At 41.8% G+C, this 18,862-nt stretch overlaps 1 protein-coding gene across 1 annotated transcript in view; it reads right to left on the bottom strand.

Moving 5' to 3' along the window:
- scn1lab (sodium channel, voltage-gated, type I like, alpha b) overlaps positions 1-18,862 on the bottom strand; it is a 67,177-nt gene that overhangs the window by 20,699 nt on the left and 27,616 nt on the right. Inside the window, exons 12-16 of the mRNA XM_061682681.1 lie at positions 15,051-15,392; positions 7,942-8,056; positions 4,269-4,507; positions 4,008-4,181; positions 3,542-3,898 (exon numbers count right to left, since the gene is read on the bottom strand). Of these exons, the coding sequence (XP_061538665.1) occupies positions 3,542-3,898; positions 4,008-4,181; positions 4,269-4,507; positions 7,942-8,056; positions 15,051-15,392 (1,227 nt within the window). The remainder of the gene's footprint in view (positions 1-3,541; positions 3,899-4,007; positions 4,182-4,268; positions 4,508-7,941; positions 8,057-15,050; positions 15,393-18,862) is intronic.

Raw genomic sequence — 18,862 nt, 5'->3', positions numbered from 1 at the left:
ACGCGTAGTGTAAACACTCCAACTGTTAGGGGATTTACCGGTCTTTTTAAACCTCCATTATAATCTTAAATGTATGTACATATGAAATACTGAATAATGAATAATGAACGTGAATACTTTTGACACCTCTGAGAAAGAATGTAACAACTTGAATTGCTCATACACATTTTCTTCTCTTATTTTTCACTTTTCAGGTACTTCATGAGGCCTTGTTTAAAAGCACTGTTCACAGTATGCTAACAACTTTGGACACACTTCTTAAACTTATTAAATGAGCCCCAGTGTTGTGTCACAAGCTGACAACATTATAAGTGGCTTGCTTACAGACACATTGTCAGAGATAGGCAGACAACAAAAGATCAAATTGGTTGTGTAATTACACATTTTATGGGTAGGAAGGCACTCCAAACACATGTGAGCTGCTTCATAAAATCAAATGAGAAATCATATAGAAGCCTTCAATGTCATAATCAATAATGAATATTGTAGGAATACAGTGGTGCCTTGCCATACGAGTGACGCGTTTTTTTGAGATACTAGCCGTCGTTCGGATGATTTTTGTTGCTTTGATTTACGAGCGGGAACTTGAGATACGAGCACTTTATGGTGGAAGCAAACTCAACTCACTTCACAGTAAAACAGCAGTTTGGCAGATAAGCTGTTAGCTTTAAACTGTTTAATGCTTCTCCCAGTTGAATTTTATTGTCTAACGAAACAAAAACAAAAAAAAGTGCTTTATGTATATGTATACAAAACAAACAACTTTGCCTTTGGCAAAGCTTAGTAATCTTAGCTAGCTTAATGCTAAGACATGGAAAACACCATACACAAAATAAGGAATAGCATCGATAGTTGCAGTGTTTTAACCATTCAAACAATGAATATTTGAACACAAACAGTGGAGGATCACATACAGACAGACAATATTACAATACTCACAGGCATACTGTATATCCTTTATCCTGCGGAAAATGACTCGTATTACTGCAGCTTATTGAATCATTCAGAGTAGTGATGAGTCTTCTACATTCGTCTGATGAATATATAATACTGCTTCCCGCTACACCCCATTGGCCAGGTTGGGCAAAACAGAAGAACCAGCATAAGGAATTGAATTGAAACCGTTTTATTACATTTTCTTAAGTTATTACTCTTTTTTCCTAAAGTTAACTATTATAGCATTATTTCCTTCCTGAAAAATAAATTAAAATTTTTTTGGGAGGAATCTGGAACTGATGTTTGGCACTTCCATTCATTTCAAAGGGAAAAGATGATTTCAGATATGAGTGTTTTGAGTTATGAGTGTTTATGAAATGAATTAAACTAGTAGTTCAAGGCATCATGTACTACTGTACTAATGAAATGGAGAACATTTTCTTGTATTTCACAGTTGGCAACGACAACATATTTCAGAAAGAATAATAATGCATGGTATACATTTTGATGTTCTGAAACTCGTCTTGAAAATATTTTCTGGAACTGGACCACTCGAAATATTAATTGAGGTCCCCTGATATCAACTAAAGAATATGTACATCTTAAAAACAATTATATCCTGGGAAAGGTCGATATATTTTTCCACAAGAAAGTGAGCAGACATGGCACCCAAACTGCCACTAAAGCAACATGGGTGTCCATAACATTAGGAGCGCCACACGTTGATCACCGCTACGCAGCGTTACAATGATATACAATGAACCGCCATCTATTCGCGGTTCGCTATTCAAAATTTTACCCATTCAACCTAACCTCTGCTGCATTTCTTCAGTTGAAAAATCAGTTGAAACCCTATGTTTACACACACTATATAAAAATACACTTTTTTTCAAACTCACTGTCTGATAAGATGTGATATGATGATGATGAGGAAAGAACATTATGTGGAAATACAAAAGTAACATGGCGCACAGTGAGCGACTGGTTAGCCCACCTGCCTCAGAGTTTTGAGGACCGGGGTTCAAATCCCGGCCTCGGTTGTGTGGAATTTGCATGTTCTCCCCGCGTTACACCAATTCTGTCAGGAGGAATGGACCAAAATTCCTGCAAACTTTTGTGAGAAGCTTGTGGAAGGATGTCCAAAACGTCAAATATCAATGAAATGTAGGTAAACTTCTGACTTTGAAGAAAGTAATGAAAAGTTGCCTAAAAACAAACAAACAAAAAACTAATTATTATGGCATTTAGCCAAAAGCAATAATTTTGTTCATCCTAATTGACCTAGAACAGGAAAAGTTTAGTCTCCGTTCATGTCAGACAGTCTTTTTATATAGCGGATATAAACTTCTGGTTTCAACTGTAGTTGCGGTATTTACATCCATCCATCCATTTTCTGAGCCGCTTCTCCTCACTCGGGTCGCGGGCGTGCTGGAGCCTATCCCAGCTGTCATCGGGCAGGAGGCGGGGTACACCCTGAACTGGTTGCCAGCCAATCGCAGGGCACATACAAACAGACAACCATTCGCACTCACATGCACACCTACGGGCAATTTAGAGTCTCCAATTAATGCATGTTTTTGGGATGTGGGAAGAAATCGGAGTGCCCGGAGAAAACCCACGCAGGCACGGGGAGAACATGCAAACTCCACTCTCCGCTCTTACCAGTCAGCCACCGTGCCGCACGGTATTTACATGTCAAACGTAATGTTAGACATTTCCCCATAATTATACTTGTGTTTTTTACTCACGTTGCTTTGTTTTCACTGAACCGTGAGTGTAGGTTGTGCTTTGTGGAGTGACTCCTTGCTCTCTTTTAATATCATGATGAGCATGTGTTAATCGAGCACAATCAGTTTTGGCGTCCGACGTGTTGAGCACTTCTGGCTAGATGAAAGAACGGCTATGATTGGGCGGTGATTTCCATGTGGTCATGGTGCTTGTCGCATGTCCGTTTACTAAAATATAAAAAATAAAAAAAGGAAGGGCACTAAAACTGCCTGCTGAAAAAGTGTCCATGTCCCCTCCGTAAATTATGCCAATGGGTACAAGGAAAAATCAGCTGTGAAAAGGCGATTTTGTGAGAGTGTATTATACTCCAGTGCATATTATACTCGAGAGATTATGGTAATTGTTTGTCTGGTATTAGTTTAAGCAGGCTCACATTGTTTGTTCTTGTGATTTAGATGGAAATCCAAGACATTTTATGACCAATTTATGCAAAATTTTACATTAAGAAATTCCAAAGGGTTCACATACTCCCCCCCCCCCACACACACACACACTATTTATGGGTTAAACTATTATCAAGGAATTATAAACATTTTGGTGGCGCGTCAATTACTATTCGGGGTTTACTGTAGTCACTTCTGCAAAAGGAGCCCTTACCCATAAAAGTACACTTTCAGAATTTTTTTTGATTTTTCAAATAATGGTTTTTGATTTTCCTGAGCTATAAGCAGTAATTATGGAAATATATTAGAAAATACCTTTCCATATACAACTGACTAAAACGTAAAACCTGACCAAAAATAAAGGCCTTCACATGAATTTTATACATGGCCATACATGGCTACTTAATATATTAAAAAAAAAAGGCAATGCATACCACCAAGTTTCCGATGACCATAACCATCATGAAGACAATCAGACACATAGTCGGTCCTGCTACCTCCATACAGTCCCACATAGTCTCTATCCACTCTCCACACAGCACTCGGAACACGATGAGGAAGGAGTGGAAGAAATCATGCATGTGCCAGCGTGGTAGCTGACAATCATCATTTATGTTACAGACAAACTCCTTGTAGCTCTTGCCGAAAAGCTGCATGCCCACCACGGCAAAGATGAAGACGATGATAGCGAGCACCAGGGTCAAGTTACCCAGCGCCCCCACTGAGTTACCAATGATCTTGATCAGCATGTTCAGAGTTGGCCAGGATTTAGCCAGTTTGAATACCCTCAGCTGTTGTAAAAACAATAGCAAAAAACAGGGATTATACTATGGATAGTGTAGACTGGATGGTATCTTTTATTTTTTTTTTCATTAAGTAAAACGCGACTTCGTCCCTTACCAGTCGGAAGGACCTGAGCACAGACAGGCCCTCTACATTGGCCAATCCCAGCTCCATCAGACTCAGACTCACAATAATGCCGTCAAAAATGTTCCAGCCCTCCTGGAAGTAATAGTAAGGGTCGAGGGCGATGACCTTGAGGCACATCTCTGCTGTGAAAATGCCAGTAAATACCTATGAAAAAAGGGGAATATTTGTTATATACTGCACATGAATGAACATCAGAAGGGCATTAATGGTTGTTCAAATGTTACAAGGTACCTGGTTTCCAACAGAAAGGACATCGTTAAATTCTTTCGTCATCGGGTAATGCTCCATAGCCATAAAAAGGGTGTTGAGGACGATGCAAATTGTGATAGTCAGATCCACAAATGGGTCCATGACCACCAGGTTAACAAACTCCTTAATTTTAAGCCAGGTAGGGCAACAATCCCAGATCAAACAAGTGTTGGCAAATCGATACCAGCAGGGGGGGAATTTCTGCCTCGACTCTTCAAGCTCTGGAGGGGAGACATTGAAATGGAGTAAAAATCACAGTAGTGCAGCCTATGTGGAGTTTGCATGTTCTCCCCGTGCCGCGTGGGTGCTCCCACAGCCCAAAAACATGCATGGTAGGTTAATTGAAGACTCTAAATTTCCCGTTGGTGTGAATGTGAGTGCAAATAGGTGCTTGTCTATATGCGCCCTGGGGTTGGCTGCCGACCAGTTCTGGGTGTACCCCGCCTCTCGCCCGAAGATAGCTGGGATAGGCTCCAGTAGGCCCGCGACCCTAGTGAGGTTAAGCAGTAAGGAAAATGGATGAATGGATATTCTGCAGCTTATTATTTCAATTACTGCCATGGACGATTAAAGCTGTGAACTGGAATCCAACCATTAACTGCCACCAGACGTACATATACGTCAAGTACGCTTTTCATCGGGTAGGCGTGGAAGAGCTTGCCCAGCTTGTCGGTGAATTTGAAGTTTGTAAACCAATGTAGATGGTGGTGTTGCATCTCTTTGGATTTGAGATCAGCACAGATTTTGAGTAGAAGATAAAGATTAGGGGGTGAATCTCGACTTGTCATGCCAATTAATGGGTGAGGAATGCCAACACGGACACATTTAGGCACCTTACACTTGAACAGAGTATGTATACTGTATGTACAGTATGTTATAAACAGTGTTTGTGTCATGTAAGTAGTAGAAAGTGTGTTGTTAGCGTGTGTCACGATCATGAGAATAGATGACGTAGCTCATAGACTGAATGATGGGCAGCATGTAAAAAAGCCACTGATGTTCAACTCGAGCCATGTGCTAAGTCAGCATTGCTCAAAACGGCATTTCATAATTGAAAAAGAATCAAGTTCTCATTTAATGACTAAGCATTTTATATTCGAGTCACACTCCTTGTTTTTTTTCCTTAACCCAACCCCCCATGTATGCTCATATTATGTTAAATGTTAGAGCACAAAGACAAAAACAATTCTTGATACAACCAGAACCCATTTACAAACCATAACAGCCATTTACAAACCATAACAGCCATTTTGAGGTGATTATATGGCAGTTTAATCGATAAATATAACTCAGAATGTGACGTTTGCGTTTTGAATCCAGCGTCTCCCCATCTTCGACTATCGGCTATTTTCGGCTGTGACGAAACAAATGGCACACCCTCTGTCCATTTGGCATTAGCACGCACACACGCACACACACAAACACACACACACACACACACAGACACACACACACGCATCGTTCGTTTTTTGCCGCATATTTGTCTCCTTCACAATGTTTTACAGTGTGGGACCTGGTTGTACTAATGGTATGGACAGTGACAAGAGCTTCTTTTAGCTTTCCAAGCAATAAAATAGCAATAAAAAAACCAGTGAATCCTTGAGAGTCAATCGGCAGGGGGCGGGGAGGAAGCTGCGCATCTCATGGCTGCCTAGCAAATAAATAAAACTTTCAAACGAGTGCGTTGTCATACACATTTAGCAGAATGTATTGGCTACTCGGGCATAGTTGGAGCCAGGCTGTGGTGACAAAGATTTTTCCTTCGACAATCGCATTTTCAACCGGACACCGGCTGCCATGGTAATGGGAAATGTGGCGCATACAGGACACAGGTAAGGACTTCTTTGCATGAAAGCGACACTCCTATGATGAGTACTGTACGTCAATAATGTCACCATGAGCAAGCACATGGATGTGGTAAGTTTGGATAAAATGTGAAACTTTCAAACATTTTTAAGCTTTTTTTATATTTATTTACAATAACTTTGTACCGCACTGGGAGTTTTCGGCAACAATTTTGTACTGTATAGTAATGTGGTTGCCTCAAAAAAAAAAGTGCTCCAATGTAACAGAAAATTGGCAATATCGGACAACGTCCCGCCCCTATTAGTCCGTTATATCAAGGTTCCACTGTACATATACATATATAAGTTGAGACATTGGGTAAAACGTAAATAAAAACAGAATACATTGATTTGCAAATCCTTTTAAACCTATATTCAATTGAATACACTTCAAAGACAAGATATTTAAAGGTCCTGTATTTATATAACAAATCACAGAAAAGGGAGCGGTCTTAGCCACATATGGACAAAGCGGATACAAAACTGGGTCAAATAGAAATGGCTGTCAGAGGGGCCTTTTCTGTACACTCCTATGACAAAAGCAAGGTGTTTTTTTTGTTTGTTTGTCTGTTTTTTTTTTTTTTTTTACATGAAATTGACAATTTTACACAAAGTCCACACACACCTGCGGACAATTTAGAATCTTCAAATCAACCTACTATGCATGTTTTTTAGATGTGGGAGGAAACTGGAGCACCCGGAGAAAACGCACGCAGGCACGGAGAGAACATGCGATCTCCACACAGGTGAGGCCGGATTTGAACCTGAGTCCTCAGAACTGTGAGGTGGATGTGCTAGACATGCGTCTTAGGTTAATTGAAGACTCTAAATTATTCGTAGGTGTGAATGTGAGTGCGAATGGTTATTTGTTTCGATGCGCCCTGCAATTAGCTGGGGACCACTTTAGGGTGTACTGCGCCTCTCAACCAAAGATAGCTGGGATAGGCTCCAGCACATCCACGACTTTAGTGAGTATAAGCGGTTTGGATAATGGATGAATGTTTTAATTCATTATTAGTTATTGAGTAAGTGTTTGTTTAAATTTAACAGATTTAGATTTAGATTCCAGTCCTGTGGGAAACACTGAGTCATTTTTCTGTTTCTTCTTCCGCTTTTTGGTCAGAAACTGGTGAGTCTAGTAAAACAAACCCATTTTCTACTGGTGATTACTAAAGAATGGAAAAAGAAAGATGGTGAGAGAAGATAGCTCTTTTGGTAAGTTTGATGCTTATATTGTAGTGTTAATTAATTCTGTGTATCTCGGAAGATGAGTCAAAATGCTCTAAAATGGTTGGCAATATGGGGAACTCTGCTTTGAAAATAGCAGTTAGTTAGTTAATAGTTAAATGACCCTTTACAATTATTTAACATTGTATGTGATGAGGCGGCACGGTGGCCGACTGGTTAGAGCGTCAGCCTCACAGTTCTGAGGACCCGGGTTCAATCCCCGGCCCCGACTGTGTGGAGTTTGCATGTTCTCCCCGTGCCTGCGTGGGTTTTCTCCGGGCACTCCGGTTTCCTCCCACATCCCAAAAACATGCATTAATTGGAGACTCTAAATTGCCCGTAGGCATGACTGTGAGTGCGAATGGTTGTCTGTTTGTATGTGCCCTGCAATTGGCTGGCAACCAGTTCAGGGTGTACCCCGCCTCCTGCCCGATGACAGCTGGGATAGGCTCCAAGCGTGCCCGTGACCCTAGTGAGGATAAGCGGCTCAGAAAATGGATGGATGTATGTGATGAGAAGTGTGAGCGAAGTTTGGGACTTGGCCCTCACATAATTTGAAACCTGTGAAAGGTAAGGCTTCTGACCTTCCATGGTGTTGGTGAGGATGCTGGCCACACTCATGGCTCTTTGCCTGCCTCCTGGTTCGCCTAAATAATCAACTGAGCGTTGTTTTCTCACCTCGGTGTCTGTCGTGGCACCCTAGGGAAAAATATACAAGATATTGATGTATTATGATCATGAGACACAACAGAACAGATTTAGAGTCCATCAAGACCGTTGCCAATCTTTTTTTTTTTGTGTCCTGTTCAGCTGTTAGGTAAAGCAGAATGGAGGATCTGTTTCCATTTTATGCCGGAACAGTATTACTATGTCACAGTGGGGGTTTTAAGCAGCCAATTATAATACTAAGAACCCATTCTTAGTATTATAATTGATATTTATTGAGAATCAGTCGATCAGAACAAAGTTTCTAGAGGGGAGTGAGAGACGAAGACAAAAGACAGAGCACTAATAGTAAACAAGATGAGAAAAGTAAATCATTACATATCTAGAACAATGAAACTTTAGATATGAGTGTTGTATGGGGCAGTAGTGCTATATCCTGTGAGGGAAGGACAGGACAAGATAGGACACGACAAGGACAGGAGAAAAAGCATGTAGGACAAGGGTCGTGAACCTGGCTGCACAACTGAAGTGTGGTGGGAGTGACTGTGTAAATGATAAAAGTCTATAAGAGGTGAATGTGAGTGATGGGATACACAAGCAATTTGCATATTCATGAATTATTTGTCGCAATAAGTGAGTGGGCCCACACACAGCGAAAAAGTCCCAGGGCTGTGTGCCTGTGAACACATGCAAGTGAATTGACACAGTTTCGCACGCACAATGACTGACAGAAGTGTCCCGTAATTGCTGTGCCTGCACCGCAGAGGCTGAGGACCCCATCCAATCAATTGAGAAGCGGGATCGGGCCCAGGAATCCACCTGAGAGCAGCCCGGCGGTGGGACACATCCCACACCGAGGGACCCAGGGCGGTCCGCCGACCCCACCGAGGCACCCCGACAAGCGGCCACCCGAAGGAGGCGGCAGGGACCCAGTGATTAAGAGGCATGGCTCCTGCAGGTCGGGCCCATCAGGCAGGACAACGACAGACGAAGAGGGCTGCCCCACCCAACCACGCAGCACCAACCCCAGGACCCTTCCCCCCTCCACACACACACACACACACACACACACACACACACACACACACACTCTAGCCAGAAGAGCAAGAGGCGACCGCAGCGGGACGTAAGGAACAGCGAGAAGAGGAAGAACCAGGCCCGATGAGTAACAGGGGGGCCCCACCGCCCCCACCAGCAGCCATAGCGGGGGACCCAGGCAGGCGCCAGCTGGCACCTCCCCAGCACCCACAGAACATGGGCGAGTCACCATCACACCATGAATGCTCTCCGGGAGGTCAATCCAGCGGTGATACAATGATACTCCTCATTGTGGTGCAACCATTTGATAAGGTATTGTAATTGATTAGCTCAATAATAATGTTTAAAGTTGGGAGCATTTAGGCCTCCCTCCTGTTTACTTTTTCTGAAGAGTGGATAGACTAATTCTATTTTTCTTAATTTTTTAATACAAATTTAGTACAGCAGAATCTAATGTTTGAAACCATTTAAATGTGGGCTTAAATTAAATGATTGATAATAAATAATGTATTTGAGGTAAGGTTTTCATTTTTATTGTGGCTATTCCTCCCAGTAGTGTTGTATAGGAAAGTTATTCCAGCACCTTAAATCAGATGAGAGTTTTTCCAGAAGTGGTGTGTAATTTAGAGCTCTGTAAATTTTGGTTAAATATTAATACTAAATACTTAATGTTTGCTACAGGAATGGGGTCATCTGGGATTTGATCTGCAGGAGTCCATGAGTTTACTATTATTGGGAGTATTCTTGATTTTGTCCAGTTGATAGAGTAATCTGATATTTGTGAAAATGTTTTAATGAGATTGAAGACTCCCTGAAGAGAAGACTTGGGTTCCTGTAAATGAAGAAGAATATCATCAACATACAGACTGCTTTTGTGTTCTTTCACTCGCGGGCAGATTCCTTTAATATTAGCATTACCACGTATAGCGGCAGCAAGAGGTTCGATGAATATTGCAAATAGCATTGGTGAGAGTGGACATCCTTGTCTGGTTCCTCTTTTTAAAGTAAAACTTAGTGAAGTAATCCTATTTGTGGTGACTGTCGCTTTCGACGAGTTGTAAAATGTTGTTACCCAATGTATAAATGAGTCTCCAAAGCCAAATTTGCAAAGTACTGGAAACAGAAAAGACCAGTTAACTCTATCGAAAGCTTTCTCTGCGTCAAGTGACATGATGATTGTATTAAGATTTTTATGCTGTGACATGCTTTAAATTTAATTAAATTTAACAGACATCTGACATTATTTGTGGAATGAATGACCAGACAGCCTGTCTGGTTATAGTGGCATAGTGGATTATCGATGGGATTACCTTTTCAAGTCTCGCTGTGAGGATTTTCGAGTTAATCTTGATATCTACAATAATCAGTGATAAGGGCTGATAATTTTCTGGGAGAGTGGGGTCTTTACCTGACTTTAGTAATAATTTAATTGAAGCTGTGTTCATATGGCTACTTATTTGACCGTTATCGTTTATCTCCTTGACTGTTCTGAAAAATAGAGGCGCTCGTATTGGCCTGAAACGTTTCATAAATTCAACAGAGATTCCGTCCAGGCCAGGCGCTAGTCCCGATTGCATTTTTTTTTAATGCTTTATGTAATTCTGTGATGGTTAAAGGAACATCAAGGCTGTCTTTAATTTGTGTATTTAATTGAGGAATGCTTAGATCCTTAATAAAAGTTTCAATTTCTTTTTTATCTCGGTTGTTTAAAGATGCGTATAAGCTGCTATAATAATTGTAAAATATATATATATATATATATATATATATATATATATTTATTTCTAGCGGTGACTGTGTACAGTTGCCGTTTGAATTTTGAATGGCTGTAATTAATGACTTTTCTTTATTGAAACTGAACTTGGTTCGCAAAGAGATTTTCTTGATTCATTATTGTACTCAAAGTTAGTGTATCTTAATTGTTGTTGGAGAAAATTAGTTATTTTTGATAAGATAACGTCTAATTGTTGTTTTGCCTTTCGAAGTTGGTTTCTAAGTGTATCTGTCGGATTAATTGCATATTTTTCTGTGAGGTGTTTAATTTTTTCCTCAATTCCATTTTAATTTTTTTTTTCTTGTACGAAGAGTATGATATGATTCGACCTTTCAATACAGCTTTCCCGGTTTCCCACAGCAGAGATGGGGATATGGTTGGGGAGTCGTTGAATTTTAAAAACTCGTCCCATTCCTTCCTCACGAAAGAATCACAATCCGGGTCCTTCAATAGGGACGTGTTAAAGCCTCATGTTGGTGGGGGTCCCAGACTTGACTCAATTTTTAGATTGAGAGAAATTGGTTCATGGTCCCTGATGATGTTTGGATGTAGTTTGGAGGTAATTATTTGAGCTGCCGAATTGTTTGAGAGAAAAACAATTCTTCTTGAGAAAGAGCGGTGAACTGATGAGAAAAATGTGTATTCTCTTTTTGTACCGTTTTTCAGCCTTCATAAGTCAACAAGACCAAAGTCGTCCATATACTGCTCTAGTATATTGTGGGATTGTGGCTGATTGCTATTTTTGAGATTTGAGAGATCTATTAGAGGATTTAGCGTAAGGTTAAAGTCATCTCCTATGGTAATTATAGAATTGGCTGACATGTTTAACAAGTGTGAAACAAGCATGTGAAAAAAGGCTGGATCATCTTTATTAGGAGTGTATACGTTGACAATTGTGTAAAGTTTGTTAAATATTGGAGCCTGTATACTTATGTATTGGCTTCTGGATCTGCTACTGAACTATTTATTGTAAAAAGTAGTCTTTTAGGAACTAGTATTGAGACTCCTGTTTGTCTCCTGTTATAAAAGGCCCAGATAGCCTGAGTGAAATTAGAGTCAATGAGCCATTTTTCTTCTGACTCAATAAGGTACGTTTCTTGTAATATGAGGAGCTTTGTTTTAAATTGAGTGATATAATCCATCATCTTAAATCTCTTTGCCTGTGATAGAATGCCATTCACATTCCATAACAAAAAAGTTAAGTGTGACATAATGGGTGCGTGTATAATAATTTTAAATAGATTGGGTACTATGTATTCTTTGTTGTTGTTTTGACAGTTTTCGGGAGATTGTTTGGCATCCATCCATCCATCCATTTTCTGAGCCGCTTCTCCTCACTAGGGTCGCGGGCGTGCTGGAGCCTATCCCAGCTGTCATCGGGCAGGAGGCAGGGTACACCCTGAACTGGTTGCCAGCCAATCGCAGGGCACATAGAAACAAACAACCATTCGCAAACACAGTCATGCCTACGGGCAATTTAGAGTCTCAAATTAATGCATGTTTTTGGGATGTGGGAGGAAACCGGAGTGCCCGGAGAAAACCCACGCAGGCACGGGGAGAACATGCAAACTCCACACAGACGGGGCCGGGGATTGAACCTGGCCGGTTCCTCAGAACTGTGAGGCTGACGCTCACAGTTCTGTTGAAATGTTTGCAGATTTATTAAAAATGAAAAACTGAAATATCACACATCCATAAGTATTCAGACCCTTTGCTCAGTATTTAGTAGAAGCACCCTTTTGAGCTAATACAGCCAAGAGTCTTTTAGGGAATTATGCAACAAGTTTTTCACACCTGGATTTGGGGATCCTTTGCTATTCCTACTTGCAGATCCTCTCCAGTTCTGTCAGGTCGGCTGGTGAATGTTGGTGGACAGGGATTTTCAGGTGTCTCCAGAGATGGTCAATTGGGTTTAAGTCAGGGCTCTAGCTGGGCCATTCAAGAACAGTCACAGAGTTGTTCTGAAGTCACTCCTTTGTTGTTTTAGCTGTGTGCTTAGGGTCATTGATTTGTTGGAAGGTAAACCCTCAGCCCAGTCTGAGGTCCTGAAGACTCTGGAGAAGGTTTTCATCCAGGATATCCCTGTACTTGGCCGCTTTCATCTTTCCTTTGATTGCAACCAGTCGTCCTGTCCCTGCAGCTGAAAAATACCCCCACACCATGCTGCTGCCACCACCATGCTTCACGAATGGGACTGTATTGGACAGGTGATGAGCAGTGCCTGGTTTTCTCCACACATACCACTTAGAATTAAGGCCAACAATTTGTATCTTGGCGGCACGGTGGACGACTGGTTAGAGCGTCAGCCTCACAGTTCTGAGGACCCGGGTTCAATTCCCAGCCCCGCCTGTGTGGACTTTGCATGTTCTCCCCGTGCCTGCGTGGGTTTTCTCCGGGCATTCCGGTTTCCTCCCACATCCCAAAAACATGCATTGATTGGAGACTCTAAATTGCCCGCAGGTGTGACTGTGAGTGTGAATGGTTGTTTGTTCGTATGTGCCCTGCGATTGGCTGGCAACCAGTTCGGGGTGTACCCCGCCTCCTGCCCGATGACAGCTGGGATATGCTCCTGCACGCCCGCGACCCTAGTGAGGAGAAGCGGCTCAGAAAATGGATGGATGGATGGGATAATATGTTGTGTGGTGGTTGTTTGTAGTGCGTAAGAAGAGTTTTGAACGACTTGTGTGTTTAGTGTGTGTGGAAACAAGCAAAGCAGGAAAGCAGACAGGTAGGAGTGAGAATTCATGCTGGTGACATGCGTGATTCCGTTTTTTTGTTTGTCTAAGCAAAAGTGGAAAGAATGAAACAAAATACAATACACTTTTGACAATTAATAACGACAACAGATCAAAAGAAGTACTTATCTAGAAGAGCCAGGGCGTGACATTGGCATCACGAAACGTTTGGCCGTCGACATATAGCTTATCGACAACTAGCCACGCTCGTTTGCCTTTCTCACAGTAATTCTTCATAATCGAGTACAAGATTTTACACCTCTCATTGATTGGAACTGGTCGTTCATTCCAAACAAAGTCCCTTTGATCTTACGACCTTTTGATTTCACAAACACGTTTTGCTGAAAGTGTTCAAACTTTGCAATGACGGGACGTGGTCGGTTTCCTGGACGAGGGCCTCCCAATCGGTGAACACAGCGAAAAGTAATCTTGTCGACTGCATCTTGCTGTATCTTGAGCTCGGACATCATGAACTTTTTAATCTACGCCTCGAGATCTTCCGGAGCATATTCTGGAATGCCCCAGAAAATGAGATTGCCGCGCATGCTTCGTGATTGAATGCCGAGCGTAGTTTCATTCATGATTTTATATTCCAGTCTAAGAGTTTGTAGTTCCGCTGACGTTGACATCATGTTTGATCGAAGCGCAGCATTATCGAATCTTAATTCTTTCACTTGCTGTTGTGTGAATTCTTAGCTCTTTCTGAGTTTGGTGATCTCTTGACGAAGCAAGTCAAGTGTAATTGACAATTTCTTGTCGATTGAGAGGAGTACACTAGTCTGTGTCTTTGTCGAATCAAGAAAATCCTCGGTTGAAGTGGAAGAATCAGCTTTTTTTCTCTTCAGCGGCAGCTCGACGCGCGGGCTGGTACAATGCTAGGCCAATCTGGGCAATTGGGCTGGCCAATATTCCCACATCAACAAACCCTGATTCCGATGAAATTGGGACGTTTTGTAAAATTTAAATAAAAACCGAATACAATGATTTGCAAATCATTTTCAACCTGTATTCAACTGAATATAATACAAATACAAGTTATTTAATGTTCAAACTGATAAACTATTGTTGTCCTGGGACAGAGGCATGTTTACTACTATGTTACATCACCTTTTAACAACACTCAAGCGTTTGAGAACTGAGGACACTAATTGTTAAACCTTTGTAGGTCGAAGTCTTTCCCATTCTTGCCTGAAGTACAACTTCAGTTGCTCAACAGTCTGGAGTCCCCATTGGCGTACTTACCGCTTCATCATGCGCCACACATTTTTAATGGGAAACAGGTAGGACTGCTGCAGGCCAGTCTAGTACTTGCACTCTTTTAGAAAATTATACATAAAATATAATCTTTAATCTCGTCAAAGCAAAGTTTTCGCCAAAGATTTAGTTCAAAGTCCTAAAATTGGCGACTTAAGTCTGACTCAGTTAAGTCACCTCGGGCAACGAATACAAAAATGGGTATATAAAAGATTAAGTGAGTTACCTCAGGCAGCAGGAGACCAACAGGAGAGTTAGTTCCAGATGTTCCTCCAACCAGCGAAACAACGCCGTTGCAGTCCACCGTGCAATGCATCTTGCCATTGGCAGGTACTGTTACACGAGGTACCCTGAGACTCATCTGGCTGATGGCGCTGCAACGACGCTCGAGGCGATGTGGCAAGAACAGGGAGCCACGGCGGCTGTCGCTTTCTTCGAAGGTGCTGTGCTCGTCGTCCGCGAAGTCGTTTTCTGAGCCCATGTCACGTACTCGTCCGCGGAAGCTAAAGAGGCTGACTTGACTGTTCCTCCGTGGTGAGAAGAGTGACTCGCGTATACTGAGCAGAGACTGTGAAAGAGAGTTTCTATGAGCTCTTAAAGGTAGTTGCATGGGTTGAGATTTGTGTTTTTCATAAATATACAGTAAACTCCCGTTTTTCACAGAGGATAGGGACCCAGCCCTACCGCAAATGGCAGAAAACCACGAGTAATTGACGGCCCCTAAAATGTTTTGAATATCCTATCCATCCATTATCTGAGCCACTTATTCTCACAAGAGTCGCGGAAGTGCTGGAGCCTATCCCAGCTATCATCGGGCAGAAGGTGGGGTACACCCTGAACTGGTTGCCAGATAATCGCAGGGCACATATAAACAAACAACCACGGGCAATTTAGAGTCTTCAATTAACCTACCATGCATGTTTTTGGGATGTGGGAGGAAACCGGAGTGTCCGGAGAAAACCCACGCAGGCACTGGGAGAACATGCAAACTGCACACAGGCGGGGCCGGGTATTGAACCACTGTCCTCAGAACTGTGAGGCAGATGCCCTAACCAGTCGTACACAGTGCCGCCTGAATTCCCAATATTTTTTACAGTTTGAGGGCTCATATCTCCTTTCCAAAACAGTTCACTCATGTATCAGAACTTAGTTCCTCTCTCAACTAAATGGCCAGTGCCCACAAAATGCATTGTCCCTTTTGTATGGTGTAACAGTTTTTCTCCATTCGTTTTGCTAATTTTTTTAGACAAAGGTTCAACTGGCATGGGGCTTTACCAACTCAGCACACCATAGCTCACTTGCAAACCTTATGTCTCTCCCAAAAAATGTTGCCCATGTGTCAAAACTAAATTCTCTTCTCATCTAAATACTCAGTGCCCCCAAATTGCATCGTCCCTTTGGCGCTGTATAAGCAGTGCAAGTCAAAATGTTTAGATGTTTTGTAACTATGGCAGAGGACCATTAAAATAGCCCTCATGTCCATCTCTCAGTCTTAGCCCAGTGCTTCTTGAACAATGGTTACTTTAGTAGTTTTTTGGTCGAGCTAACAAACTACAATAGTGTGGAAAACAAAAACATTTAGTCAGAGTGGACCATGTTCTGTGCCTCCATTGTTGAGGCCGCCGACCAGAGCCTGTGATGGCAATCCCCGAACCCGTGAGAGATGCCATCAAGCTGAAGAAGGAGTCCTATTGGGACTCTGGACGTAGCTGATGGGTAATGGCTAGCCAAGCGGAATGCAGCTTTGGAGCCAAAAACCCGGGCATGGGAGGACTTCAGTGATGCCATGGAAAACAACATCCGGACAATTTCGAGGAAATTCTGGTCCACCATCCGGCGTCTCAGGAAGGGGAGGCAGTGCACCGTCAACACTGTGTATAGTGGGAATGGTGCGCCGCTGACCTCAACTCGGGAAGTTGTTAGACAGTGGGCCAAATACTTCAAAGACCTCCTCAATTCCACCGACACGCCTTCCCATGAGGAAGCAGAGTCTGGGGACTCTGAGGTGGGTTCTTCTATCTCTGAGGTTCAGGTAACCGAGGGGGTTAAAAAGCTCCTCGTTGCAGGGCCCCAGGGGTGGATGAGATCACCCTAAGTTCCTAAAGGCTCTGAATGTTGTGGGGCTGTCCTGGTTGACAGGCCTCTGCAACATTACGTGGATGGATGGATATATATATATATATATATATATATATATATATATATATACATACACACACATATATATATATACATATATATATATATATATATATATATATATATATATATATATATATATATATATATATATACACACAACCCCAATTCCAATGAAGCTGGGACGTTAAACATAAATAAAAACCAAAAACGATTTGAAAATCATGTTCAACCTATATTTAATTGAATACACCACAACGACAATATATTTAATGTTCAAACTGATAAACTTTAGACGTTTCTAGCAAATAATCATTAACTTAGAATTTTATGGCTGCAACACATTCCAAAAAAGCTGGGACACGGTCATGTTTACCACTGTGTTACATCACCATCACATCCAATAAACGTTTGGGAAATGAGGACACTAATTGTTGAAGCTTTGTTGGTGGAATTCTTTCCCATTCTTGCTTGATGTACAGCTTCAGCTGTTCAACAGTCAGGGGTCTCTGTTGTCGTATTTTACGCACACATTTTCAATGGGCGAAAGGTCTGGACTGCAGGCAGGGCAGTCTTGTAACACGTGCAGAATGTGGTTTGGCATTGTCTTGGTGAAATAAGCAGGGGCATCCATGAAAAAGACGTTGCTTGGATGGCAGCATATGTTTTTCCAAAACCTGTATGTACCTTTCAGCATTAATGGTGCCTTCACAGATGTGTAAGTTACCCATGCCATTGGCACTAACACAACCCCGTACCATCACAGATGCTGGCTTTTGAACTTTGCGTCCATAACAGTCCGGATGGTTCTTTTCCTCTTTGACCCCGAGGACACGACATCCACAATTTACAAAAACAATTTGAAATGTGGACTCGTTGGACCACAGAATACTTTTCCACTTTGCATCAGTCCATCTTAGATGAGCTCAGGCCCAGAGAAGCTGCGTTTCTGGGTGTTGTTGATAAATGGCTTTTGCTTTGCATAGTAGAGTTTTAAGTTCCACTTACTGATGTAGCGCCAAACTGTATTTACTGACATTGGTTTTCTGAAGTGTTCCTGAGCCCATGTGGTGATATCCTTTACACATTGATGTCGGTTTTTGATGCAGTGCCGCCTGAGGTATCGACGGTCACGAGCATTCATTGTTGGTTTTCGGCCTTGCCGCTTACATGCAGTGATTTCCACAGATTTTCTGAACCTTTTGATGATATTATGGACCCTAGATGATGAATTCCCTAAATTCCTTGCAATTGTACATTGAGGAACATTGTCCTTAAACTGTTCGACTATTTTCTCACACACTTGTTCACAAAGAGGTGAACCTCACCCCATCTTTGCTTGTGAATGACTGAGCAATTCAGGGAAGCTCCTTTTATACCCAATCATGGCACCCACCTGTTCCCAATTAGCCTGTTCACCTGTGGGATGTTCCAAACAGGTGTTTGATGAGCATTCCTCAACTTTCTCAGTTTTTTTTTGCTACCTGTCCCAGCTTTTTTGGAACGTGTTGCAGCCATAAAATTCTAAGTTCATGATTATTTGCTAAAAACAATAAAGTTTGTCAGTTTGAACATTAAATATCTTTGTAGTGTATTCAATTAAATATAGGTTGAACATGATTTGCAAAGCATTGTATTCTGTTTTTATTTATGTTTAACACAACTTCATTGGAATTGGGGTTGTATATGTATGTGTACACTATATATATATATATATATATATATATATATATATATATATACACACACACACGCACACGCACACACACACACTAACACACACACTAACACACACACACACACACCTGAGACTGACTCCCGGGATGCACATGTCATGGAAACAATGAGTCACAGCCCTGGAAAAATCATCACGGAATACACATACAGTAATCCTCCGCT

This window comes from Phycodurus eques, chromosome 1 (assembly GCF_024500275.1).
Source record: "Phycodurus eques isolate BA_2022a chromosome 1, UOR_Pequ_1.1, whole genome shotgun sequence".
NCBI classification, from domain to species: Eukaryota; Metazoa; Chordata; class Actinopteri; order Syngnathiformes; family Syngnathidae; genus Phycodurus; species Phycodurus eques.
Note: the sequence above shows the minus strand (reverse complement) of the source record. Positions and strands in the feature narration are given on the sequence as shown.